The sequence below is a fragment of the Vanessa tameamea genome, chromosome 15 (assembly GCF_037043105.1).
Source record: "Vanessa tameamea isolate UH-Manoa-2023 chromosome 15, ilVanTame1 primary haplotype, whole genome shotgun sequence".
NCBI lineage: Eukaryota > Metazoa > Arthropoda > Insecta > Lepidoptera > Nymphalidae > Vanessa > Vanessa tameamea.
Genome location: NC_087323.1, coordinates 811684 through 824048, shown reverse-complemented (window position 1 = coordinate 824048; position 12365 = coordinate 811684). Strand labels below are relative to the sequence as shown.

Genomic DNA, 12365 nt, shown 5'->3' with positions numbered 1-12365 from the left:
TATTATTAATACTGCACGTCATGATACAACTAAACTGTTAATTCTCTATTTATAAATAGTAAAAATACAGATTTTAGATTGCTTTCGTTATAATTTTAATTTGACTCAGTAAAATTATAATAAAGACAAGTTGTTAACATCCCACAGCTGGGCAAAGCTTTCTTTTCCTTTTGTAAAGATAATTCGGCGTTCCGCCACCGACCACAAAATTATACTTATGTATATCACAATCACAATAATTAAACATATAAAAAATCAGTAGAAATTTCAGAGTTTGTACTCGAAATCTGCGGTTAAAATTTACGAGTTCCTATCACTGGCACCAATGCAAGGGTTTTTTTACCCACAAAAGAAATATCACAAATTAAAAAAAAACTACAACGATTTTATAACAAAAACAAACAAATAAATAGACGCTTCGTTGCGGACAAATAGCATCCAAACGAGCACTATTTCTTCAGGTACAATACTGGTTTTTCTTTACGTTTATAATCTTGTAAAAATGGCGAGGCTACTTCATTTAAGGCATTTGGTTTCATTTTGATTTAATTAATTAATTACATAATATACTCCAAGGGTAGTACCCTTGGAGTATATTATGTATGAAATAAACTTACTTCAAAGCATATATCTTCTCTAGACTACATACTAACACAATTATATCCCAAGTTATCAAAGGCCAGGTTATTCAATTAGTTCAGATATCGACCAGCTATACGCCGCAGACCACAGTATCCTGTCTTTAACGCTTTTCCCATGGTCAGGAAGAAATTACTAGGAAATGTTCCATTGTTCTATGTGATGGGATTTGATTATTACTTCAATACAAACACCTCAGTTATGAGAGCAAAATTTTAAAGTTGGATTTTATTGCAACGTTTATGTCACGTCGGAGTGAAACGTTTCTGACGTAACGATGTGAATATCACGGTTATAAGTGTTGAGGTGTTAGCGGCTTACGTTCAGTGGTATCATAAAATTCATTCATTTTATAATTTATAGAAAATGTAACTGCCCTTTTATCCTTCTACACTCCCCCTTCTTACTCCGACTTAGGAGAAGGTATGTAGCTTAATCCACGACCCCGCGCCGGTGCAAGTTAGTTGATACACACGTGACAGAATTTCTTCCGACGCGTACAGGTTTTTTCATGATGATTACCATACTTGTTTTTTATGAACATGAAAACTTGGGATTTTAATTTCAAAGGCCTGCGAAACACGTAGGAATTATTACAAAATAGGTCTATTTTAATATATGGGATTGGGTTTACTACAGCAATGGCCGTTTTCGGCACGGATCGGAGATTACCTTCCCATGCCGTGCTCCGCTCGTGGCTTGGTGGAACTCTCTTCGGAAGGCGAAGGTAATCTCGACCTCCAATATAATTTAAACCCCGTGCATCGAGGTTGTATAAGTTATACATTAGGACAACGAAACAGTGCCATAACCTATATATTGATCCAAGGAATACGCTATTATTTGCCGATACTCGTTAAAATTCACGATGCGGTTCCTTCGTAATACGAACAAAGACAATATTAGTATATTTATCCAGAAGAATATTTACTGACGCTCCTCGATATAATGTAATGAATCTTCGTGGAAACATAACGGAATTTCTAAAAAACGTGAAGTAAACATCAATACAAGGAAAGTATTTATACCCTCTGTGATGATAATGATGTCGTACTGACCGATTTTGGCCACGACAGTCAATGTTAAGAGACAGTCGCCAACTACGCGGGGCATATTATAGGGCACAAGTGTGTGCACAAACACAGGTGCACTCTCTATTCCCTCATTGTCTTAATCCGATGGGACGGCAAATCCGAGCCGACCGAAAAGAGTTCAGGCGCAGGACCAACTGCTTTTCGTGCATTCCAAGGCACAGGAGTGTCCCAACTTTCAACCATACTCCTGGTTGTAATTTAAAAAAAAAACGATATAAAAATATATGATTAAATAACTTTTTTGGCGGCCCGATCTGGAGTTTTGAACCCAGGATCTCTAAATATTAGACCAACAAAGCAGGTGTTACTCCTATAGAGTTATTCTGTACAACCTAATCGAAAAATACGAGAACTACCAAAAATTGACGACATTTCATGACTGAGATACGAAGCGAGTTGAATACTACAGATCTTGTATGACTGAGGGCTTGTAATTCTTTGTTGGGACAATGATTGACAACAAGAGCCCAAAAATTGTGCAAAAATATATTAAGACACCAAAAATATATTTTAGCACAGAATACTTTCATCAAAAAAACATTTAATTTAAAAGGCTTAGCTTTTTTTATTTTTATATGTACTAGCGACCTGCCCTGGCTTCGTACGGGTGCTATTTATTAATTAAGAAAATAATATAAATACAATATATGCAGGTGCAGATGTAACTTTTTATCAATGAAAAAATTATAAAATTGGATCATAATTCCCGGAGATAACCCCCTTTATACACACAAACAAATTGTAACCCTTATTAATAGAGTATTCCAGATGACAGGGAATATAACCATTTCTCTTGACAATTGTCAAAGCCTGTACAGGATTCCCCAAGTATATCGTGACCCAGAATGGATAACGTGTCTGAAATCTGGGCCGTGCTAACGTCATTACTATTCTAAAGATGACTATCGCTTCAAAGCCAAGCCTTAAGTACTACATCCGATGGAATTATAATCTATAAAAATAATAGATTATTTGATCTTATAGCGTACATCGATGATAGTTGAGCGCAAAATATTCTGCCATGTCTTGTAGGAGATTAATCAGTTCCAAATTATTTTCTTTGATTGGGAAGTTACAAAAATAATGAACAACTCTTTCACGGTTTAACCACTGGACGAAATCTGATAAAATTTGTAATGATACAAGCTTGAACCACAATAAAAGACAAAGGCTTCTTTTTTATGCCTAACGCCAAACAACTGTCCTTAAAACGCGAGCGAAGTCCCTGGTTCAGGTTTTTGTTCAGGTAAATAAAGTAGGTACCATATTCTATCGCAAAACATACCAATTATTGCGATCCGATTTGAAAGGTGAGTGTTTAAGTGTTATGGTACAAAGTATTCAAAATTAATTACCAAGGCTGTTGGTCGAGCCGAGATGGCCCAGTGGTTAGAACGCGTGCATCTTAACCGATGATTTCGGGTTCAAACCCAGGCAGGCACCACTGAATTTTCATGTGCTTAATTTGTGTTTATAATTCATCTCGTGCTCGACGGTGAAGGAAAACAACGTGAGGAAACCTGCATGTGTCTAATTTCAACGAAATCCTGCCACATGTGTATTCCACCAACCCGCATTGGAGCAGCGTGGTGGAATATGCTCCATACCTTCTCCTCAACGGGAGAGGAGGCCTTAGCCCAGCAGTGGGAAATTTACAGGCTGATTATGTTATGTTTATTATGTATGCTGTTGGTCCCTTGAGGACGTAAAGCATGGTAAATATATCTTACAATATTTAAGGTGAGAATTGTCATCAGGAGACACATTTGCGAATCTGCTCACACGATGTTATCCACACACCCGTATTGTAGCAGCATGGTAGAATAAGCTCCAATATAATATATAAATACTGCACACAACATATATCACGTACACACATAGTTCCATTATATATATGTTAATCGATTTAAGATATAATATATGTTTACCTGTCAACATTGTTATTACAAAGCGAAAATATTATACGATATTGAAATTGATAGATTACGAGAACGTTCGGTCAGAAATAAATTGAATACGATCAGGGGTCTCGTTTCTGACGGATTAAAATGTGTACAGAATTTTATAAATAAAAATGGCGATCCATTTTCCGTACAGACAGACCAATTTCAAGAGAAAACAGGATTATAATCAATTGTGTGTCAACTTTTTGATGTGGTGCATAGATTGGTGCGCCTTCGGGATATAACCGTCTCGTGTGCCGTGACGGCAAACGAATGTATAATGTGCATTAATTCAACACTGTTTTTTTTATGATATCGGTAGGCGGACGAGCGTATGATCCACCTGATGGTAAGTGGTCACCACCGCCCATAGACAAAGGCGCTGTAAGATATATTAACCATTCCTTACATCACGTATGCGTCACCAACCTTGGGAACTAAGATGTTATGTCCCTTGTGCCTGTGATTACACTGGCTCATTCACCCTTCTAACCGGAACACAACAATATAGAGTACTGTTATTTGGCGGTAGAATATCTGATGAGTGGGTGTTACCTACCCAGACTTGCACAAAGCCCTACCACCAAGTTTGTTTATATAATGCTTCGTTTGGAATAGGCTATCGTCTTATAGTATTGTGATAGTTACAAATTTGTACACTTATATATGTATGTTCGGCGTTGATAGCCCGTTGAGATAAATTATTTTTATATTCATTCAACAATAGTCTTATAGAAGAAATTACAAGTTATAACGGATCGTTTTGTATTATTTGTGAAATTAATTTAATCTCCCATCTTCACACAAATAGAACAAACTATATCGATGCAGCGAACGCCACTAAAACTCAAGGTCGGCTTGATTTTTTCCGACATCTTTAAAAAATATTGTCATATTTCGGTCAATTTAGCCGAATTTTAATAATGAACTAAATATCTCAACCTTTACAGCCTTCATGAATCACTTAATCGTATCATTTTATTAATAATGAAATCCGTATTTAAAAATAATTTCGGTAGTTCCTTAATTTTTAGCGTTCAGACGGACAGACGCGGCGAGATAGGGAAGATGAGATGGGAATGAAGTGATGATGTTTGTAGAGAATGAAAATTGTCAGTTAGCCGTTAATCAATTTCGGGACATAATTTGGCCCTTCAACTGACTCTCGCTAAACTGACTAATTTCACTTTAAATCAATTTCCTTTGTAAACAGAATGTCGGTATGTTTATCTGAAAATGTAAATTTATTTGAATTATTAACCGTAATAAATTGAGTTTATTTAATTATATTATAACTTTATTACTTAAACGATTCAAGTTTTAATTTATTCTAAGTTAGCTCATCGAAATTGATTTAATTGAACTGAGTAAATTTTGTTTTATATTATTGTGTACCAATAATATACTCTTTATCATAATAAATTGAACTACTTATACAAGAAACTTATTTTTCTCAATAACAAAAATTTCGGGTAGTGCCCACCCAGTAGCCATATAATAAGCAAATTTTACATTATGTAAATAGTATTAACGCTTCCATACTAGAAATAAATAAAACAATACTTCGTTATAAATAATAACATAGTTTTATGTAGGTAACTTTTATTCGAGTATATCCTGCTGAGAAGAAAATTTCAAAAAATCTTATATTAACTGTCTTAAGTAAAAGTCGTTCTCGCATATTTTTATTTAAAATATTATCTCAATTCAGTCCTAAGTTAACACTGGCAATACACTAAATTTTTTATTTTAAATCTTTTAATTTTACAATTTTTCTATTTTACAGATACAAACAGACACAACGACACAGCATCAGAAAATGCAAACTAAAAACATAAATCTTATCGAGGACCAAAGAAGTAAAGATTGTGATATACAAGTAAGTCAATGATTTTTATTATGTCAATGAAATTAAATTTTTAAAAAATTGTTTCACACATCTTTAGTATAGTTATTTTATTTTAATGTGCACAACGCCATCTATTTTTTCAAGCCCGTAGTTACACGCAAAACAGTACAATCTCATACAGTTCCAAGAATGAGTAACAGATGGCGCTATTACGAATAATTAATAGATTTCTTACTAAACGTTACATTGTATTTTATTAAATCGGTACATTGTATTAAAATAATAATTTATGCATTTCAGAAAATAGGCCGACAAGATGGTCAACCTGTGGATGTGTCAGTGAACCAGGCGATCTCAAACCAAGTCACGGCTCCAACGTTCGTTTCTACGTATTACGGTCAGTATTAAAATTGTATAAAATTCAAATAGCGTCCTGATATTTCTCACGTGTCCTTCCTTGAACCGCTAGTATTGGAACTGCAGGGCTTGCACAGTTATAGATATCATCGGTTCAAATATGGCGAACAATTATCACCCTTATAGCTTCATTAATTTGATATACAATTAACAAATTTAGAAAAATAGGTTTTTAATTAGAGAATATTACTACTTCATCATGTCTTAGCAACAACACCATTTAAATCACCTACATTTTATAAACAAATATTTAGATCCCACTACTAAAGAGTACCTAATCGAAGCACAAAAAACTTAAATTAATAATAATTAGCTTTGTGTAATTAGTGCGAGCGAGAAATAAACTCTAAATAAGACGTTTTCCAACTATGTAAAACAATGAGAATATTTTTAGCATATTATATTTCAAATTAAATAAGTAACTTTAATGTAGTAATATTCAATAAATAAATTTAAAATTAACTAGAATAATTTCATAATTTCCGTGTATTTTAAATATTAAAATAATAAAATATGCTCCTAATCGTTAAACTATTCTAGAAAGTGATTATTATTATTTCCTATAAGTGTACGTAAATTATTGCATATTAATATGTTGCTAAATAGCACTGTGTCGGGCACTGTAAAACACGGCATGTGTTGTGTTGACTGCGAAGTTAGAGAGCCACGATGCGTGACTTGAATCTGGAAACAGATTCTAATCTATCCTTCAATAAACACCGACGAACGTAGAAACGTTTTTGATAAATATAAAAACTTAGTAAAATATTTATTTACTTAACAGTGAAAGTGTTTTCAACTTTATTTGTGTTGTTTATTATTTTTCTATCAAACTGGATCATGCAAGAAATTCTAATTGGGGAGTCTTCCCAGATGATTTATATTTCAAAGGTAAGAATTAACTATTAAGATTGTAATTAATATTTAAAAAATATTTAACCAAGTTTAATTTCGTAATCTATCAATTACCCGCCCATTTTGTAGTTCAAATTGTTTTTGATAGATGGCGCTAAGTGTATTAATATTTACTATCTAATAATTTTTTGATGCTGTAATACGTTATATGTATATAATATACTATATCTAATATATAAATTAATAATCACATTATAATTAGTGATTTTTTATTAATGTATCGCTGTCAAATTAAATAATGCATAATTTGGTGTGATGTCTGTGAACTACTAAATATACTGCAGAATGACTTACAATAAAAGCCGCTATGTAACTACGCTTTAATATCTTCGAAAATAAACATTCAAATTACATGCTGTAAAGGCCCATATTGATCTATATTAAATTCACAACATAACTTCAGACACCTCTAAAATTATCAGTGTTTCTCAACTATATTTAGCTACAGCTTACTTTATCTCCTATATTATACATATAAACCTTCCTTTTGAATCAAACTATTTATTAAAAAAAACCGCATCAAAATCCGTTGTGTAATTTTAAAGATCTAAGCATAGGTACACAGGGACAGACAGCGGTAAGCGACTTTGTTTTATACCATGTACTGATGATAAGAAGTCACTATTATTTATACAACCAGTTGTCGCCTGCAGTTTCACTCGCGTTTTAGGGGTTCAACGTCAAGTGTTAGGAATAAAAATGTAGCCTAAGTCCATTGGAATTCAAGCATACTTCCTACCAAATTTCATTAAATTCGTGTTTATAATATTAGTATAGATTAAATTATGAGACTATAAACAAAACACATGAATTAAAGGCTTATTTTCGTGAGCTAAATAACCAATAAACTATCATATCATATGACAATAACAAGTCGTTCGGAGGAGGCTTGATTCTAAGCGTAGGTTATAGCCAAGTAAACATTAAAAAAGCACAAATAATTTTATTTGGTTCTAGGCACTTAACGTTTGCTAAATACACACATACACTTTAAGATCAATCACTGAAGAACTCTTTGTAGGTGCTCGTGGATGGGATATAGTAATCATCTCATCTCAGAATAATATTGCCAATTTGAAACAAAGCTTATAAACTACATCTTGGTAGGATGATTAGTGCACTTGGTCTTGGTTGGTATAATTTTACCCTGATAGGCAGACTCATTAAATGTTAATTAAAGATCTTCTAATTTTGCCCATGTAAGGGTGTTTAAAAATAAAAGGAGTAAGCGAATTGGGTTCGCGTGATCTATATAACGACCGATGCGTGCAATGATTTAACTTAAATAATTGCGATAATACTATCTAGGGTTGTCACTAATTTTATACGACTTCGAAATGAGGCGGTATTTTATCGATATTTTTAGTATTCGTTTCCAATTAAATTTTTTTACCTTGTGTTATATTTTGGGTTGTGACATTTCAATATATCTTATTTCAAGATTATTAATTTTTAAGAGCATTACCTAATCGTTTAATCGAACATTTATTTCGAAATAAAATCTTTAATTAAAACACCTCTCGAATTTATGAAGGTACATTAAATTAAGTAGGAATAAAACGAACGCCCTCAGGCTGTTTATAAAAAAAAAAATGTTACACCTTTTATCTGTCAATGTACAATCTCGCTGATGTTCTTTTACCGGTTTTCTTCGGTTTATATTTATAATTAAAATAACTATTTATGACTAAACCAGCGCATTTTGTAACTTAATTAAATTTTAATAAATATTTTGTGTCTCTAACGTTTAATTGTTTTATTAGTGCGTTCTAACTATAAATATCAATTCATTTATATGCTATGTGAATCATATATTTCAACAGATGGAGAGTAGTCATGTCTAAGCTAGTATATGATACGTATTTTTCGTTTAACAAGTCAAGACAAATTATATACGGTTTGTAACAACGTGTATTCGTAAATTTCGTTACGTAATTGATTCTTCGCACACATCGCAAAATTAGTTAACTGACCAAGAAAACCGCGGAACAGTACGAAGTGGTTGTAGCCTGTTCCGATCAAAGAAGCGAAGCGAATACAAATCCTCGGTAGTGCGAATCGACGCATACTATTGTTACACGTCACTAGTGTACAGTACTTAAATTAATAACAAAGACAATAAAAACTAAGATCTTAAATGTTTTTGACTATAATTAATTATTGACGTATTAGCTCACGTTGACGGATATTTTCATTCGTTTTTTATTTGTATTCGCTTTTTATTTGTATTCGCTTTTTATTTGTATTCGCTTTTCTTGCTTCACTTTAATGTTCCGCGCAGTCCACAAACACAAACCTTAGGTTTAGATATACCTTGCGATTTACTAATAGCTCTGCTCTATAGTTCACTTCCTTAAAATATCAATTTTAATTTTACTTCAAGTTCCGATAACAACTTCGTGGACATTCAAAACGCCATTTTTTCACGAATCTTAATGATCACATTTTATTGTTCGTCAATTCAATACTTAAGTTACTTATTTGTCTTTGCTCCTCGGCTTGGAATCGGCTACACATTTTTTATACCTTGTTTATTCCACTAAATATTCGACAAAACTAAATGGTCAACTTTACTACCCGAGCGCAGCCCTAGACTATAGCAAATATATAACAAGTTGTGGTACCCCTTGCGCTTGTGATTAATTTTTTTTTTCCATTAATACAAGAACGCAACTGTAGCTATTAATAATTTTAATCTTTCCTTTAAAAAAACATATTTTCATATAGCTTAACAATCTATATTAAATTCGTAAGTAGCTCTGTCCGACTCGACCGTTACGCTTTAACGGACAAACTACTGAATCAAATTTGATAAAATTGGCTTGAACCTAATGCCTTCTTCGGGTACTTTTTTATACCTAAAATCTGACGACCAGCCCCTAGTACAAATGTTTCCACTGGTATAGCTAGTACAAGAATAAATTATAGAATAAAACAAAGTTAATATTCGTTGATTTCTAAACAGACTTAATAAATATAACTGTGTTAATTCGATTATTTAATTTCACTTGAGAAAAAGAGCAACTACTGAATTTTTTGTCGACCTAGAATCTGCTTTCCGAATAAGATGACCTTTCATTCTAAACCATGTTAGTATGACTATTTAAGTGATATAAGGTCCTCATTAAATTCTACTACGAATTTGATCTGTGATTCGATTTCATTCAGGACTCTCGGTTTGTTTATAGATGAGGTAGAATTTCATCGAACAGTCATCATCATATCTTCATCCAATGATAGGGGTGATAGGGGTGACCATTTGCGATAATTTTAACCCCCATATGCATGATGCAAAAGTGAACCATTTTTGAGTTATCGCGTTTTTTAGATTTTTTTCAAAATAAGTCAAAAATGCAATTTCAAAAATTTATTAAAAAAAAAAGTATCAATTAAAATCTATTTTTTTCTTCTGATTTATAAAAACGATTAAACACTAGATATTTTTCAATATTTAAACAATAATTATCGATCCAAATTTAAAAATGCGAGACAGAAAACGATATTATTTCAATGTTATTTTTTTTTCCCTCAAATATGCCTCAAATATACCTCCTAACGGGAATACGTCGAATTACCAATAACTCTGCCTGTCAATCTTTCAAATTGAATTGCAAATTTACCGAAATTAAAGTCTTGTTCTAATCTGCATTTAATTTTCAAATTTTATTAATTATCAATTCGTTTATATGGATTTTAAGCGGAGTACGTTTATATGCGTGGGTGAATATAATTGAGTCGTTGTTTCTGAGAATTTAGACCTCTCTGTGAGGTCTTACCATATCAGGCGGTTTACGAAACGTTGCATTACAAATTACGTCAACAGACAGACCGAATGTTCATGTGAAGTTAATATAAAAAAATATTACTTGTATAAACACGGAGAAGTCACTAAACTCTAGCGCGAATTTAGGATGAAACGATTTTGTCAAAATGATAAAAATATACAGAAAAAAACGATTATTTAAAAAGAAAAATAATCATAATAATAGTCGTTTGTATTACACATTTTTTACATCTTTATCTCTATCTAGAGTATCTAGTAATGATTTGTTTATTACTAACTTCCCGTCCAGGCTTCAAACGGGGACAATAATGGTTGACAAACTCCTTTTAGATTGAAGAACAGACATATCAAGAAAACTTCTTGATTTTTTCCATCTAAGATTGTAAAAGTTTGCGACTTTTCTCGACTACAATGTAAATATATTATACATATTATTATTACCCTTGCTATTGAACCACTCTGTTATTGATGAATACGGCATTAAAATTGCTTTCGTAGTTTAAAACATCTAAGGATAAATACGGCGGAAAGCTACTTAGTTTTATATGTAGTTACACTGGGTCAATCACGCTTCAAACTGGAAGACGACAATACAAAATAATTATATTCGGCGGTAAATTAACGCATCTTTGCGATGGTCAGATATTTAATATAACGTGATTTTTTATTACTAAATTTAATGAGTTTATTACATTTTTATACGTAAATATGAATTAAATATAGTGTCCGTATCGGGACAGCCTCTATCATATCAATCGAAATTTATTAGATGGATCACCTTGACTGTCAATCGTGGGTTATTATGTATGAATTATGACGTTACCGCAGAACTTAAATTATTGCGTATATTTATTACGTATGTAGATAAAAGTGAATTTGTTTGTTTGTCATACGTTCATAACCGATACTCATACTGATGAAAGATCGTTTTTGAATTTAACGTGATTGTAAAATTTCACGATCAAATTTTAATTTTCAAATGAAGTATTTATATTTTCTACAACAAAGATATAAGGTTAACGCTCTTGCTAGGACAAATAAAAATAAAACAGTCTAAATAGCTTACAGGAATGCGAACAGTCTGTGAAAGTCGCAAGGACCCCTTGGGCTATTGGTACTTCGAGCACAAACTTAAGTCTAAGTTAAAGGGAAAATACAAATAATACAGTTTTATTGTATAGACCGATTTATTAACATACACTGTACTAAAATGGTGGAAATGAGTAACTACTGAGTTTCTTGTCGTTTCTCGCCGTAGAATCTACTTTCCAAACCGGTGGTAGCTTTAAATTTAATTCAACATTGTAACATGACGATTTAAAAGTTCTTTTATGAGACTTGAATAAAGAATATTTTGATTTTGATTTCGATTATGACTAGCTTCTAAATATAAAGATCCCGATGTCTGAAGTTCGATCCTGGTCGGGGCAGAAAAAATATTTAATTATTCGGTTAAAAAAATCTTAGTTAAAGCCTCTAGTTCTCGCTGGAAAAATGCCCTTATGAGTTTCCCACACATTTAGTGTAGAGGTATGTGAGACTCGCCGGTGCCTAAAACACTTGGTGAGCCCTACCACATCCGAATACCTACTAAAAACCCGCGGTACCCAATGCCTCTCTTCCGGGGCGTCACGAAATCCCTTGCGCATGCTACCGTGACACCGCATAAAGCCTTCGTCGTACTGTATTTACGCACACATATGTAATCTGTAATATTCATATCT

At 32.7% G+C, this 12365-nt stretch overlaps 1 protein-coding gene across 2 annotated transcripts in view; it reads left to right on the top strand.

Annotated features, from left to right (window-relative positions):
- The first annotated feature begins 5467 nt into the window (after nt 1–5467).
- LOC113396510 (uncharacterized) overlaps nt 5468–12365 on the top strand; it is a 70399-nt gene continuing 63501 nt past the window's right edge. Inside the window, exons 1-2 of one of the 2 annotated variants that reach the window (XM_064217131.1) lie at nt 5468–5555; nt 5826–5922. In XM_064217131.1, coding sequence (XP_064073201.1) covers nt 5496–5555; nt 5826–5922 — 157 coding nt within the window. In that variant the 5' untranslated portion in view covers nt 5468–5495. Of the gene's footprint in view, nt 5556–5825; nt 5923–6633; nt 6834–12365 lie in introns of those variants that run through there. The other variant, XM_064217133.1, reaches the window with a different exon arrangement.